Source organism: Halyomorpha halys, unplaced genomic scaffold (genome assembly GCF_000696795.3).
Source record: "Halyomorpha halys isolate HHAL.00 unplaced genomic scaffold, Hhal_1.1 Scaffold472.1, whole genome shotgun sequence".
In the NCBI taxonomy this organism is placed as follows: Eukaryota; Metazoa; Arthropoda; class Insecta; order Hemiptera; family Pentatomidae; genus Halyomorpha; species Halyomorpha halys.
This window is the reverse complement of record NW_027111148.1, coordinates 846,261-863,554: the sequence shown is the minus strand read 5'-3', so window position 1 is coordinate 863,554 and position 17,294 is coordinate 846,261. Positions and strand designations below refer to the sequence as shown.

Sequence of the window (17,294 nt, the reverse complement as noted above, 5' to 3'; positions counted from 1 at the left end):
ATATGAGAGTGGTCGAATCTTTGTCCACAATACACTTTTGAATTAGTTAACCGATTTTTTTTTTTCAAAATGTTCCATTTCGCCGTGGGAAAGATAATGAAATACCCCAAAGGCTCGAGGTAAAGTAGGTCAGCAATTTTTTTTTTTTGCGAAATGCAAATCATATTTATTTTTAGGGTTGTCTCAAAGTATCAAATACCATTTTTCAAAGGAATTAAAAATTAGAAATTTTTCACCTCGATTTATGCGGAACATTGTTTTTCCACTCCGGCAGCTATTTTTCGTATAATCAAAAAATTGTATTTTCCTATTTTTTCAAAAATTCGTATTTAAGGGTTTCCTGAGGTATTGAAAACGAACATAAACTTAGTTTCACTACTAAAAAATGTTTTAACACACTTTCATAGGTGTGTCGGTCTCAATTTTTTCAATATTTTGAGGCCTAGGGAGAGTTTTTATTTTAAAACTATTTATATTTTAGGTATTATGTGATAGTTAATAAAATTGTCTTAAATAATAAGCAAAAACCACGAGTATTAGCGATGTTACAGCGAAGTTAGTCATTATTCTATTGAATCAGTAATTATTCATATTTCATGGAGCATATACATGACTGTATGATAGGTAATAAAATTGCCTTACATAATAGATAGTTCAATACAGTAATATAATATAGATAGCTCAATTTATGTTACCAGATATAAAAATAAAGTATACTTATATGTTTAATTTAACTATATACAATATTAAACTATCAATTGTGTTCATTAAAGCTCATTACATCCTTTAATATAGCAATAGCGAAGCATTGCTGGGTCAGCTAGTTAATATATGAATTAGTTGCATAAATAAATTATACTTACAATACTTGTGAATATAAGTTGATTTTCGGTGTTCGGGAAATCTGTCTGACGACTTAATACGTGACCTAGATTGCAGATTAGAAATAACCAGAAAAGAATTGCCATATAATTAATAATTTTCATTAAAAAAAAAAATTATAAATTTATCGAGATAATTTTGCGTAATTAATTTTGATGCACAGACTCGATGTGTACTACTGGCCTAGTGCTCAAGGAAGTAGGAGTTCTATTGGGCTAGTAGGAAAAGATTACGACTGATTACGCTGGACACGATGCAATGCCTTTTATACTTATCTCTAACCGGTATTTGTCATTGATCGATTTATTGCTTTTTTCATTTTCTTGTTTGACGTAACCCTTCTTGTAGATCGGCTCTTAGAGAGAAAATTTATTACGTTTTGGATTATTTTAATTTTTAATTGTTTTGAAAAACTTTTGGAATCTGAAAAGTCGGATCGGTATGTTTTTGTTGAAAGTATGAAATCCAGCTGACTTAGGTGGCAGCACATTTTTTTTTCAAGTTTAATCCAATTCAAGGTAAAAGATGCTGTGATATAGGTTTTCCTAGGGTTAGTATTTTTTTTTTTTTTAGTTTTAGCATACTAGTAAATCTTTTAAAATTTGATGTAATATTAATAGATTATAATTTTTCTTATTCATGATCGGATTGATAATGAAGTTTTATAAAGGTATAATATGACACGTTTAAATTAAACCTAACCTCAACACCTCACATAGTTATGCTGAAATCGCACAAAATATCTGTCAAGAAACTTCTACACGGTCAGGTTGATAAGTCCTGTATCAGTGCCATTGGAGCTTTTATTAATTTCATCAACATATTAAAAATACTTATTTTTTAATTACTTATTGAAATTCGTCATTTTTTAAATAGTTAATGAATTAAGTAATTAGTTAATTATTAAACCCCAATCTCCCCAAGACGATGATGATGCTCCTAAACGCAAGAAATTTCATTGCCCTCCTCACTTATACAATAAAATATAGATATATCTATTTCTTTGTAATATAGAACTGTTATAGATAGATGCATTGATATTTTGGTCTTGTTCCCTAGTTTGAAATATCACAAAAACGTTGTTTCCTCCAAAAACTCATAATGCCGTAAAAATGTGGAATAGGAAATAAATACTACCTCCTTGTAGGAAGGAATGTAATGGAGGGAATACGTTTCCAGGGTGAGTGACGCTATAAGGTAGGGTTTTCCTTTCGTAGGCGTGGCATCTGGTGCGTATTATTTGACAGTTGAGAATTGTTGCCGCGCCCTGTATATTACAAATTGCTAGGCCAGCTGGATATAAAAAAGTTGAGAGTTACTCAAAGTTTACCTAACTTTTGTTGTTGATATTGTTTTTTTTTAATTACTATTAATTTTTATTGCAATAAATAATGTTTTCTGTTTTTAATTTTTTTTTTAATTTGAAACTTTCTTCCTTATATCAAAAATACTTATTTGTAACATACTTTTTATTTTAATATTTTCCTTAAAATAAATTAATTTTTATTAACAGTTCTTTTAAACCATTAATTGAAAAATTGACCAAGTTAATTCAATTTTATATTTACTCTTTACATTTTAGAACAGTAAATATATTTTGGTATCCTCAATATGAAATGAATCTGAATAGACAGAGAAGATTCATCGAGAGTGACTTAATGGATTTTTATTATAAATATACCAAATTATTGAAAATATCATTTATTACAATATCTATTCTTTTCATATTTGCGAAAAAATGAACGGTTTTACAGATGATTACATTAATGTGCGGATTCTCTATTAACTTCATGGTAAAGTTGTCTTTAAGGGGCATGGGCATAGCGTCATTTTTACTTAGGAAATTAGGATTATGACCTCTCTGACTATCTCCTATCCCATTTTTTCTGTCTTTAAACTTATTGTGTTCAATTAGAATGAAGATTATTCAAAATATCCTAAAATTCTATTCTAATATATGTTAACTAAATGCATGTTGATCTAATGAATGTATGAATGAATGAATTAAATATCTCACGTTTGATCATGGAGATCTCTTAATGAATATTTTTATATATCGATAAAAATAATATTTTTTTTTTTATTTCTTTGATATCATGTTATAATCAGTTTCCTATAATTCCAATTTTTTAAACTGCCTTAAATTTTAAATCAATTATATTATGCATTACATATCATATGCATAACTCTATATTCTATTCTTCAGTTGATTTTATAGTGAAGATGAAAAACTTCTCAGTAATCCAATGTTTTTAAATTTTCAACTTTTTTTTGATGATGTGTTTATAAAAAATAAAAACAAAATGCAGGTTTAACTACTTTGATTGATTGAAATAATGAGTTTTTCGTGTTTAATATGAAATTCTCTAAAGTGGAGAATGTGAGTTTTGTAGTTAGGTCCTTTCCATGTGTAAAATTAAATATTTGTGAATAGTAACTCCTCTAAATTTTTATTTTTATTATCTTGTTCAAGTCTGGTTGTTTTATTCAATTATAACAAAATATATCATTGTAGTTTCAACAGTTCTTTATTAATCCATATTAAATGTTCAAAGTTTCTGACGTTATCGAGGACAATCTTAATTTTAGTTTCACTGTCTCAAATCAATCAATAAAATTTGAAGGCTACTATGATGACTAGGTCAACTATAATGGAATCAAAATTAACATCGTCACTATCACATTTAAATATAAAATCTATTATTTGCAAATTATGTTATTCCACTGTCATTAAACTTATCCACATCAATTGGTTATAATGTTTACTGTCTTGTATTTGACCGAGGCATAATAACCTACAGGTTTTATTAATTAATGTGTGGCTAAAATTAAGACTGTCCTTGATGAAGGCCAGTTGGATATTTAATATGAATTAATAAATAATTGTCACTAATTGGATATATTTTTTTTTTCTTTTTCTTTTCTTACGTCGGCCCAAGACTCCCGTTGGAGTCCTACACTGCTGGATATATTTTGTTATGATCGAATAATTAATTTAATTTAATTATATCTTACACAAACTAAACTAAAAGGTATCATCACTCAAAAGGCAGAAGCGGTAAAATAAGAACAAATGCAATTAAAAATGCATTTTTTATTTTTTTTTTTTTACACATAATACAAAACTTTAACACATGCAATTTATTATATATATGTTGACTTTTTTTTTTAATAGTATATTTATCAATACATATTTATTTAGAGACAAATATTACTTTATAATCTTACATATAATTAGTAATTTAGAATTTTTTTTTTTATTTTTAATTTTGTGATTATGATGGTTTTCTATTTTTCATTAAGAGATCGCGATCTTTTGATACAAGAAGTTTTCTAATTTTGAGCATAGATCTTTAGTACATCAACTTTACACGTAAAGCGCTTATAGCATATTGGTACTTAACTATTTTTGTTGTATCTAATAAGCTATTTTGTAATTCAAATGAATCACAACAGAATCAATTCGATTTTTTTTTTTTTTTTTTTTATTGGTTAGTATTATAACAATTTTTTGAAGTGGAATTTGCTAATCACACCTATTTTATTAGTTTTATTTTTAATGTTTGTAATCAAGTTTCAAAGATAAATAATTTTTTTTTAAACTAAAAAAAAATCAGTTTAATGCATGCTCATTATTTTATATTTTAAACAATCTTTAGTACATCAACTTTACGTAAAGCGCTTATATCGGAATGGTACTTAACTTTTTTTTTGTGTAATAACCAATTTTGAAATCCAAATGAATCGCGAAAAAATGTATTCGTTTTTTTTCATTGGTTAATATTACAACAATTTTTTTAGGGTGGAATTTGCAATTCACACCTTTTATTTTTTTTTTTAATGCTAGTAATAAAGTTACAAATATAATTATTTCTTTTTTAATTGAATAAAAAAAATCAGTTTAACGCATGCAAATTATTTCATATTTTAAATAATCTTTAGTACATCAACGTAAAGTCCTTATATCAGAATGGTACTTAACTTTTTTTTTTTTAGCAATAACGTATTTTGAAATTTAAATGGGTCACAACAGAATCGATTTGATTTTTTTTTTCATTTGTTAGTAATAAATTGTTATAATTTTTTTAGGAGTGGAATTTGCTGATCACACCTTTTATTATTTTTTTTAATGTTAGTAATCAAATTACAGAAATAATTCATTTTTTTTTTAAATTGAAGAAATCAGTTCAACGCATGCAAAATTATGTCTTATTTTAAATAATTAACTTGTTATTAGGTTAGTCACCTTGAGATTTTACTTGTATTATTATTTTTTAAATATAATATTATTTACATCTTTTTCATATGAGTGATTATATAAAATCACTCATGTAGAGTTGTTAGTTTAGGAACGATAAACAGCTCATTCGCATAATAATATAACATAAACAATTATATTTCTTAAGAGTATTAGATAAATTATTTTAAGATGGTTCACAATAGAGTAATGAGAAGCCCTGGCTGAAGGATAGATAAATAACTTTCTTCCACTACTCTGAAATAAAAAAAAAAAATGTTGTTAATAATATTTTCAGTAAATATTTATCAAAGTATTAATTAATCTTTTTTTTTTGTAATATACAGATTTATTAATTAATCATGATTTATTAATTTATCTCTCAAAGTACTGAGTACTGCCTTACATTTCAAATCCAGTATAGTGCTTTAACTGTCTAGATTTTTTCCATCTTACACTTCTCAGTAAAAACCAGCCGACGTTATTCTGTATGGGCAGGATACACTTGATGAATTACGGATGTAATGAAATTAGGTGTAATTTTACTACGAAATGTATAAATTATGAAATGCGATTGTCGAGCTTTCTTATTGCAAAAAAATAAATACAATTAAAAACTCTTTATTCATATCACTAAATGAAGGGAAAAAATAGTACATATATGAAGAAAGAAACACAACTGTTCTAAGAATTCTTTTCCAGAAATCACTAGAAAAAATGGGGTAACTGGATCACGGTCATGTGATGAAAGTGAATAGAGGTTAAGAAAAGTATTTTATTGGAAAATATTTTCTTGTCGTAAATAAACAATAAGATGTCTTTCAGAACCAGTTCAGGCGGTAGCATTTCCGTACGGAAAAGCAAACAGTTGATTAGAGTTATCTCTAATGGGTTCTGCCTTTGTTATAATTCACTTAGCTTGTTGGAAAAAACTACTTTCTTCCCACATGGATTTACATTATGAAAGAATTGAAGGCATGGACTACGTTCAGCCTTTACATAAGCCGAGAAGTTCCAATTACTTTCCTCGCTATCGGACATAGCAGGCTCAGACTTGTCCTCTACACAACTAGGAAGAAATATCATAGAGGCCATGGTGGCCGATCCTGTTAAGGCTCCAACTTGGCATTCTCTATCCAGAAACGGTGCCGATTCTAATCTAAAACAACAGGGCCCTGTTTCATAATGAAAGCTAATAGTATAAGTATAGAAACAACGTGGTAATTACACTAATACCTATATTTTTCCATAATAGGGAGGACCATTATTGATATTACAGGAGTTAAAAAGTACTAAAGTACAAGCTACTATTGTGCAAGTCAGTGTAATTGTATTAAGTTAAATCGACAAGACTAATTGTATTAGTTTGTACTTTATTATGAAACAGGGCCCTAGTGTTGATGAACTAACTGTTTTACTCCTTTAAACTCTATAAAATAAATAATTATTAAATTTGAGGCGTGGAGATGCAAAATATGATGCATCCAAAGTTGAATATTTTACTGGAAATATAAAATTATTTATATTTCAGAGATTTGTTCTCTGATATTCAAGCCGGACTTTGAACGTAACATAAGGGTTGGTTTAAAATGTATAGATGAATTGAGCATAAATTTCAAAAGGGGATAAATTCGTAAATATGGGTACTTTAGGGTTCTCTAAAAAATAGAAAAAAAAAATTGGATTTTTCACCTTTAACTTCCATTAAATTATCCAAAACCAACGTTTAATTTCTACTAATGCCGTAACAATATTTATTATGACCTGTTGATAGTGATTTAGTTTAAAAATCCGAATTTTTAGTGAAACAATTTGATTCCCTTCTGTTAAAAAATCCCTATGAATGATTAGTCTATATTCTTAAATTTTAGTACTTTTCCATCACGTTTGTGGTATATTACGAAATGTAGAAATCAACTTTTTCAACTGTCATATGTTAAAGAACTAACCTCACGCGAACCTTGTTCACAGGGTTGGGGAAGAGGGTAGAATAGAAGTATAAATTAAAATATATAAACCAAAGTGTGCAATATTTACTTTATTAACTTTGTGACTACGTTTTGAAGTATAATTTGTTTATAGAAAATTAATTGTAACATTAAAAGACATTTTAAAATATGACAAAAAATAGAGTTCTGAGGTTGAGAAATCCTGAGATTGTATAGAAACACCGACAATCGTTGTTAACTTATTTATTCCCTGTCAATCTCTACATCAAAATCTTGCATAATGTTCCCATTCACGTCTGGGTCTATCTCCCAAGCGTTACCAGCAATTTTTATATATTTAGTAATTCGTTCATCGTCCAGTTGAATAATTATTGTTGTTCATTACAATCACCTGGATGCGATTTACTTTAATTATGTTAGTCGTATGCAGCTCACGCAATTATGACTTATTTGCGTGTTATATTTGCGTTTTATATTTCTATGTCGATTTAGTTCCGTGAAAATAAGTCGACATAGAAGTTAGTTCCGTGAAAATAACTATGGTTAATAATATTAGAATACTAGTACTTCATGTTATATCAACTTTCAGGTTTCTTAATCGCAAATGGCGTGAGATGGATAATTTTTGTAATTAAAAATAAGTTGTACTGTTTGTTAACGGTTTTGTGTGGTGAGGTTTTACTAGAGTAAAACTTATGAACAGTATAGTTTTGTAGGCTTTCTATAAGGCAAAAAACGTTAAGTAAAATCAGGCCAGGAGTGAATTTTTTTTGGATTTTCTAACCTGTTCATGTTCAACTTATTTGTTCCTGAAATATTTCCTGTAATGTTGGTCGGAACTTCGGCACACACAAATGAGTGCAAAAATTGTTTAAAGCGTCATTTTAATGACCACACTCTGTGTCATCAACGTTATCGCCTAGATTTAATCAACTAATAATATCGCTATAGAACTTATCTTGATATTTAGTATGTTCAGGGAGTCGAAATTATTTCGATTAAAGTTTACGGGATTGGTGTTGAGAAATTGTACCTATACACATTTCTGTTCATAGAGTCTGAGCAGCACTTAACACGTGGCCAGCCTTGCTTAATATTTGTCTTAATATGCATTGGCAAATATTTGCTTCGAATGTCTACCTCCGCATTTGACAACATGCCAATTATACCAGTTTACTGGCCTCATTGCTCCAATACAGATTGAGCCAGTTTGGACCTGAGCGTGGCCCTCCATTCATGAAGCCCCTATAAAGGGAGAAGACCACCCAGCAGCTGTTCCCGGGCTATTGCTTACCCGATTTCATTCGGCACATAGAACGGATTATGTTTTTATTTCGCCGCGTCAAGATTTTTTCTAAATATTGAGATCATGGTATTTTGATTATTACTTTTCATACCACCAATAATCCTCGAAACTGACGTCATCAGGCTCGTTGTTTTGGCACTCCTCGTCCCAGTCTTCAGGGATCACATCCAACAAAAGCGATTCGAACTTATCCAGCTGGCAAGATGATGTGCATCCAGGTATCGTGAGCAGGTATGGTTCTGTGGAGTTTTTGTAGTATACCTGCAGTCATTAAGAATGTAACAATTAATGATTATTATTTTTCCATTACCTTAAGTCATAAATTACTTTTTTTATTATAGTTTACCGAGACAAAGTAGTCCTGATTTTTGTCCTTTCTCAATTCGATCATCACGGCGGCTGCTAGTGGTGGAATATGTGGTTCGAAGACCCCCATCGCGTCCATTAAGGCGGTAAGAGTAACGTCATGACCTGAATACATCCAGAGGTTCTGTCTCAGATTCCCACTTCTTTTTTGTTTCATATGAGTTATTATCTCTTTCAAAAGTGGCCCTATGGATGGAAATGTCATAATTTGTTTATCAATTTTTTGTTAAAGTATTTATTTATCTAACGTTAAGAAGCTTACCTCCTCTGAGTCTTTTCAACGTTTTCGACTTGGTCAACATTTGCAAATCGAAAACAGAAACTCTGCTCATTCTTTCGGGATAAATGCATCTGGCCCATTCGGGGATGGTAAAGTTATCTTGTGTGATCGACTTTAAAAGAAACAAAAAAATAATTACGTTTCATTTACAGAATCAGTTAACATCCAGATTTAGTTTTTAATGTTGTTCTGATATCAAAAATCATGTGTGGAGATACAATTGAGGATTAATCCTTATTTTAAAACTTTTCAGGAAACCCAAATATATGTACAATTCAGGTGATAGTTTTTTTTTTTAAAATATTACTATTATTATTGGACCAGTAGTTTTGTGTTTTTTTACTAAGTGCTCATGCCCTGACCCCTTACGGGTTGTGGCTGTACAAGGAAAAAATATATATATCTATATACAATATATTACCCATGACGATTAATTAATAAAATTAAAAAATAATTGTTATTGATCATTTAAGTTTACCGCTTAATTTAATTTATTTTACCTCAATGTAGAGATTGGTGTATATTGAACGCGTTTTGGACGTGTCTCTAATCTGTTCGCCGGTGTGCGTCCCCAGATATTCGAATAATTCCGTGTGTTCTTCGTTGTACTCCTTTATCATGGGATCGTTTTTTAAAAGATCTTCCTCCTCCTTGATTTTTTGACATTTAGTTAGCATTATAAGGAGCTCCTAGAATATACATCAGCAACTTAAAAATGATGTATTTATCATTGTTTAAAATAGACTAAAAAGTAATTGTTGATAATAGGACCTTATCGAGTTCTTTCGGAACAGTGTGAACTGGTATCGGCTGCCAGTTGATGTTACTCCACTTCTCCTGTTGAGTTGGGTAGAACATCCCTGCCAGATTCGCCAGGGCACTCATTATGGTACGGTCGACGTCTGTACTCTGGACGTACAGAAGATCGTGCGAGTACCGCCCTTCTGGTATTAAGGTGTCGTACCGCTTTCTCAGCCATTTTCCAAGTTTGAATTGTTGGAATTTTCCTTTCTACAATACATAATGTAGTATGCTCGATATTCTATTTTATTCTAAACACTAAGTAATACTAGAGAAAACTAGAAGACAAAAAATGTAATTGTGTAAATTATATTAAAAGATTCCAAACAAAAATTTTAGTTGTTCAATAGAATTAATCAACTGTTGTTTTACAAATCCAAGCATTACCAATATAGAATAGAGACTTCTTATTTGATCAGACTTAGCAGTTTCCACCCGGGGCTTCGCGTAATAATTTAGTAATCAACTATTTTGAACCTTACTATCTTATATTTTTTTCAGTTTTGCGCAGGGTTGTATAGGTATTCTTGCCTTTCTTGACTTATACAGAAATACGGCATTTGCCAGACTATCAAATTATAATGTAGAGGTTCCATCATTCACCTACTTCTACCAAAAGCGCTCCTCCATGTTCCTACTAGTACCAAAAAGATAAAGGAACTACTGACCTATAGTCTAACCAAATAAAGATAAATTATTTATCGTTTATAGTTCATCCTCTACATAACTAGTTAAAACTGAGTCTGCCAAGTATAGTTAAAGTGAATTCAAAATGGCGGCTGGTTCTAAATGTTTAAAAAAAATTAATTTTTCATTCGGAGGAGCTCCATATCTTTGAAACTACCCATGACACAAGAAAACCTCATAGAATATCATTTAAAGTAGAATAAATTTGCTAACATAATTAAATAAACCCTGTATTAAATAATTTATAATATAATAGATCATTTAGCAATTTTAATATTAATTTTTGAACTAAGCTGTTTTGAACAACGTGTATTACGGTATGATATGAAAAACGATCAAAATAAAAAGAATGTTTCATTCGATTCTTTATTTATTTAATGTTTTTGGCAATCAATGTTCTGTAAAACTATTGATAATAGAGTTTTTACAGGAACATTTTTACAATTGGAACAAGAACCTATTAAAATTATAGAGCACAGTTATTTTGGAAGCCCTCAAGATATGTTTAGGTGTATCAGAATAAATACCTAATGTGCCTCTAGGTTGAATAAGATGAGGATGTAAATGCGATCATGTCTAAAATAAACACTAGATGTAAGCAATTGATATACATGAATGTCAGAATTCATCTGAAAAGATATAATTACTTTTAGATAAAATGGTATTAGGTTTCCCTGGTTTTACAGCCTGAAAATCCAATAGAGGACGGACTGTAATTTTTCTAAATACGCAGCCTGGCAACCTGCACCCACGCTGGAGGTGCCGGCCGACTTAAGGGTGGGAGTTAGAAGGACAGACGTTTGATAACAACAGTTCATTCAAAACGAATGTACTGTTGCTCGTAACGAATAACAACTGTTATTTGGTTCAGCAGTTTGCCAATAGTGTCATTTAAGTTCAGTTTTTTGGTCAAAACGGTTATACAAGCACTGTGAAGGTAAGGTTTTGTTTTGTTGTCTTTAGTTCTTCTTTTTGTGAATTGTGAAAGTACTAATAGTTGAACTGTTAGTCCACTATTTTTTACGTATTATATTATAAAACTTTAGAATTCACGTCAGTTCAGTACTATAGCCCAAGAGGAGAAAAAAAGGCAGTTATTTCACCCCAATTTTTAATTACTTTAATGAAAACTACGTATAATTAGTATTCGATTAAAAATTGATGAGTCTCCCAAGTATAGGTAGGGGAATAAAAAATGGCAGCTGTTTCAAAAGGTTAAAAAAAAAATAATTTTTCATCCGGAGCTCTATATCTTTAAAACTACCTTCAACACTAGAAACCCTAAGAAAACATCTTTTATTGTAGAGTAAATATGCTAAAATATAAGATATAGTAGAATTGTTTAGGTTCAATAGTTCCCAAGATATAGCTTTTTAAAAAGCCACATTTTATAAAAAATGCTCTGAAAAATCAGTAGTTACTGAATTTATATTGAAAAATTAATATCTCACAAAGCATTCTTCTATTAGTACTCAAATGACAGCTACTTAAATATTGTATAAGGTTTTTTATGACGTTTATTTTTTAAGGAGTAGTAGTTTTCACGATATTTGCTAAATAAACCGATTTACAATTGTTCGGACTATATTTCATGTACAAAATTTATATTCATATGCGAATTTCATAACAACTACTTTGAAGTAAGGTTAATCAACTTTATTTTGAGTGTTGGCTGACATATATACGTCTTATGGTTTCAGAGATAAATATATTTTTAAATAAGTTAAAAAGTTTATCTAATAACTAGAAATTAACATTTTTAAAATTTATTTTGTCAAATAGCATAAAAACAACTACTCTTACAAAGTTACTCTTCTAATGATTTCTAGTGTTGTTGGTAGTTTTAGAGGTTTAGATATCCGAACAAAAAAAATTTTTTTTAACGTTTTGAAACAGCCATTTTTTATTCTCTCTACATATACTTGGCATACTCATTATCTTAGACTAGTAATTATACACAGTTTTCAATAAATTAATCAAAAATTAAAATAACTGCATTTTTTTCTCCCCGGCGTTTGTTCTAGTTGTTAAAATCCCGAAGAACAGCACAAGTATAACTGGGACTATTTTAAAAAAATAGACTATGATAGGGCCACTTGCAACGTCTGCATGATAGTTTATTTAAAATAATGTTAGCAGATAACAATTTTATAGATTATCATAATGATTTTTTCAGTAACTATTGTATTAAAAAATTATAGAAATAAATTGAAAAATAAATATTGTAATCTGAAACGTTTCGTTGTTTTCATATCAGTTATTTTTATCAACTACTAAATAATTTTTTTTTTTGGAATATCAATACTTTATTTATGGATAAATATTTCAATCTGCCACAACGTTTGGCAATAGGTAATAGTGATAACTGATAGCATTCATACTAAAAGAAAAAATAAGAATGAAAAAAAAAAAAAAAATTCTCTCTAAATATATTTATGAGCAGCACGATAAAAATCAAACTATGTACATGAAAAGAAATAATAATAATAATAATAATAATAAAATGAAAAATAATCACTAATCACATTTACACTCTTATATACAATATGTACACTAACAACCTGAGGATCCCCGAGCCCACTCTATCCCCCACGCGTGAGGGGTGGTTTTTAAGTTTTAAGTAATTCGCGTTCTGAAGAACTGTTATTTTTTGTCAACAAGCCCACCACTAGTCCCTTCCTCTTATTGGCTGTTATAAAAAATTATGGAGCGTTGGAAATACATTAATTATAGTGTATCGAATACAATACAATTTAAATATAAACAATTAATATAACAATTTAATATACGACAGTTTTTTTTATGACGTAATAGCCCGCGGGCATCAAATGTTGAAGGCCGTTACTTTATCTCTATGATTTGGCCATGTACTCTAGTTAATATTATTTTAATTTTCATTTCTGACAATGCTATGCATTAGCGTGATTGGTTTGTTATTAATTACTGCTAGGTATATTAACGACTGTTTGGAACCTTTCTAAATTAAAAATAATATAATATTAAACAAAATGAAAATAAGACAGTGTTACTGACATCCGTCAAAGACCCCAAACCAGCTGGCCAAAATGACAAGTTCTTGTAAGGGTCGTTGGTGTAGAAACTATCTGGGTTCCGTTCCCCATGTCTATAAACCTGAAAATATTTTTGCTTTTATTAATTTTTACTAGTTTATTAATATATTATATAGTATTTTTTTTGTTTGAGAATATGTATTTAAATTCAAATACAATTTTCTCTTGATCTTTTTCTCTCATTATATATATTCTCCGTTTCGGTCCTACGATCAGAATCAAGGTGCCTCTTAAAATTTATTTATCGAAATTTTTAATTTTTCTCAAAAATAAATTTCGAATTGTGGGTTTCTAGGTTCTAGTCGATTCATAAACATTCATGCTCTTATTTCATTCATTTTAACAATTGGATTCTTCATCAGCAATTCTTAAAAAAAAAAAAATCTAACTTAGATAATTGAATTTCAAGGCTCTTGTGGATAACGATCTGAGGTAATGTAGGAGAAAAATAAAGAGAGTGAGAGAGAAGGATCAAAAGAAAATTGGGTGTTATTTTACATTCCATATAATTAATTTTGATATCACTTTCGATTTTGAATATACCAGATTTCTTATGGTTATATATGTTTTAAAAATATTAGCTTTCTTTGTTTAGATTTTTTTTTTAAATTTATTACTAATGAGGTATCGCCTCGCCTGTCCGCCTACCAGTGGGAACAAATTTCACTTTATTTAATTAAACTTAATTTACTACTCCTAGCTCTGTCTGTATAACTGTAATATAAATTTATATATATTCTGTAGTTCTGATTGTATTATTTTTTTCTTCAAAATAGGGTAAGAACGAAAAAAATAGATAGACATTTTATTTATTTATTTTTATCATTATATACTGTTTCCCCGTGTGTGGGTATTTAAAAGGTACCTGAAAATCTAATATACTTTTTAAATGTTTTTCTAGTTGTATATGGATGATGATCAGATCTTTTACAATTCAGAAACTATTTTACTTAACAATTTACTTAGAAACGAAATTAAATATCTTTAAAAGATTTTTTACAATTAATTTTTTTTCAGCAATGGTTTCTGAATTATTTTACTAAGTAAAGTCAATTTAATGCTCGAGTTTTAATTTTCAACGTAGTAATCTCCGTTAACGAATCCTTCATATTTCTCAAATCATCATTAAAAAAAATATATAAAAAATCACTATTTTTAATTTCGTCTGATAAAAGAAAAATTATAATAATTACACCTTTGGGAAAAATATGCCTTTGTGTAAAATCGGAATTATGCTAATAAAACTAGATAAAAATGTTTACACTAAACCTATATTTAAGATAATTTTGGGGGAAGACACTTATCAAAGTTAATTTAACACTAGTGAAAAGTGACCTCGATAAATTTGTCTCGAAAGTTTATGTGTCATGAACAGTTATGTTATAATGTAAAAATTTAAATTAGCTACCTATAAAAGTGTTTGAATCAAATATTACTCATTCGTCGGTGTGATGGTGATGGTAAGCAATTTTTTTTATGAAATAAATCGTTTATGGACGTAATGAACTAGGTATGGTATTTGAAAAATTAATATTGGATACAGCAATATTTTTATTTGAAGGTAAACATTCGGTTATAGTATCAAATAATAGGTCTAATACAGTTTTTTGTTTTTTTTAAATTTTTGGTTAATACGAAATGGTAGTTCTTTTGGCTCAGTTTTCCATCTTTTAGAGGAAAATATTTCTACCGAACCTTTAAATAAGATTTTTTTTCAAAGGATCACAGAATAATTCGATTTTGAATAATCTTTGATAAAGATTTTCTGTATAAAAAATACAAAACTAGTAAAAAATTATCTTTTCTGCAACCTTTGTAACCCGTTTTGTTTTCTAGTCTTTAGGAGTATTTGAAACATCGTCATAGATAATGAATTCACAATCTGCCTTTGTTTATACTAGTTCCAAGTCCGCTATAATGCAATTTACCTCAATGTTTTATTTTTTTTTTTAAATATGTACATATTCTGAATTATTTACTTCAGTTTATTATTTAATTCCTGGTTTTGTGTTATTTGAGTAATTGGTGCCTCATCGAAGTCCGTGCTAGTATGTACCGATATAATTTAATATAATATTCTTGCATTAGGAATCGTGTGTAAACTACATTTTTCAAAAAAAAAAATTTTATATTTTTAATTATCGTTAACGTAAAATTTAATTTTATGTCACATTTATAATTATATTTCGGTAACATTCCCCAAAAACAAACGAAACATGCCACTAACACTAAACAAATTTATAAGAACTACATCTTACATACTTACAATGCTCGAAAAAACCAGCTCATTGTCCTCGTGGACTTTGAACTTCAGAGCTTGGCTAGAAGTGATGGCAATTAATAACAATATGGTAAACAATGCTATCATGCTGGAAATGTTTCACTTCACTAATAGCACTGACATTCACTCTTGTGAGTGCGTCTACTGGAAATAAGTCTTAGCCAAATCGACGACAGATTATATTGTATTTATCAGCGCCTCTTAACTTATCACTGTTAGGCATTTACAAATATAGTTTCTTTACATTTTTTATTCTTATTTTTGTGAGATAAATATTAGCTTTTTAGTGACTTTAATTAAAATGTTACTACATTCATATGTCATATGTATTGTACAAGAGCCTGGAAGAAAAAAAGCAGTTATCGCACCCCATTTACTGATTACGTGATTACTAATTACTAGTCAAAACTAATGCGTCTTTCAAGTATAGGTAGGGGGAATAAAAAATGGCGGCTGTTTCAAAACCTTAAAAATCATTAATATTTCATTCGGAGTTCTATCTCTTAAAAACTACCAGCAACACTAAAGAATCTAAAAGAACATTATCTAAAGAAGAGTAAATTTGCTGAAATATTAGCCCTAATACAGCTATTTACGTCATATAGTTCTCGAGGTATAGCTTTTTAAAAAGCAACATTTCTTAAAAATGTACTGAAAGATTAGTGGTTAGTTAATTTATTTTGAGTAATATCTCAGGAACTATCTGCGTACAGATGTCTATTAGCAATCAAATTAAAGCTAGTTTAGTGTACAATAAAGTAGTTTATGACCTTACCTTGGTAGGCATAGTAGTTTTCATGATATTTCCTAAAATAAATTCATTTATAGTTGTTCGGACAATAAGTTTGATTCATGAAAAACTTTATTTCAGAAACAATTGGACGTACAGATCTCTGCCAGCTCTCAAATTAAAGCTAGTTAAATTTACTAGAAAATAGTTAATAATGTTTATCTTTGTAGGAGTAGTACTTTTTATGATATTTGACAAAATAAACTCACACAATGTTAATTTCTAGTTGTTCGAATAAAATGATGGATTTTTGAAAAAATATATCTCTAGACCCATAAGACGCACACATGTGTGCAAACAATCAAAATAAAGGAAATTTAATTTACTATAAAGTAGTTTATGACACTTATCTTCGTAAGAGTTGTAGTTTTTATAATATTCACGTATGAATATAAATTTGACAAATGAAAATTTGTCCGAACCAACTATAAATCAATTAATTTTAGCAAATTTCATGAAAACTACTACTCCTACGAAAATAAACATTATAAATTACTTTATAGATCATTAAACTAGCTTTAATTTGAGTGCCAATAGATATCTGTACGTCAAATTGTTTTTGAGGTATAAATTTTTCAAAATAAATTCACCAACTATTGATCTTTCAGTACGTTCCATACAACATTTTTATGAAATATTGCTTT

The 17,294-nt window shown here is 29.0% G+C and overlaps 3 protein-coding genes across 6 annotated transcripts in view; 1 reads left to right on the top strand and 2 right to left on the bottom strand.

Moving 5' to 3' along the window:
• LOC106683186 (prostatic acid phosphatase) overlaps window positions 1-1,267 on the bottom strand; it is a 12,046-nt gene extending 10,779 nt beyond the window's left edge. The window contains exon 1 of the mRNA XM_014424480.2: window positions 864-1,267. Within this exon, the coding sequence (XP_014279966.1) occupies window positions 864-986 (123 nt within the window). The 5' untranslated portion in view covers window positions 987-1,267. The remainder of the gene's footprint in view (window positions 1-863) is intronic.
• Window positions 1-17,294, top strand: part of LOC106683187 (plasma membrane ascorbate-dependent reductase CYBRD1) — a 178,258-nt gene that overhangs the window by 14,699 nt on the left and 146,265 nt on the right. The gene's annotated exons all lie outside the window — the stretch shown is intronic.
• Window positions 4,048-16,081, bottom strand: LOC106683185 (prostatic acid phosphatase). 2 transcript variants are annotated; one of them, XM_014424478.3, is made up of 8 exons: window positions 15,846-16,081; window positions 13,542-13,640; window positions 9,792-10,031; window positions 9,521-9,709; window positions 9,003-9,132; window positions 8,721-8,926; window positions 8,457-8,635; window positions 4,048-5,377 (listed from the first exon to the last, which is right to left on the bottom strand). In XM_014424478.3, exons 1-8 carry the CDS (start codon window positions 15,945-15,947, stop codon window positions 5,317-5,319), a joined length of 1,206 nt encoding a protein of 401 aa, XP_014279964.1. In that variant the 5' UTR covers window positions 15,948-16,081; the 3' UTR covers window positions 4,048-5,316. The 2 variants fall into 2 exon arrangements, with proteins under 2 accessions (XP_014279964.1, XP_014279965.1); XM_014424479.3 differs by having other exon boundaries at window positions 8,466-8,635; window positions 15,846-16,074.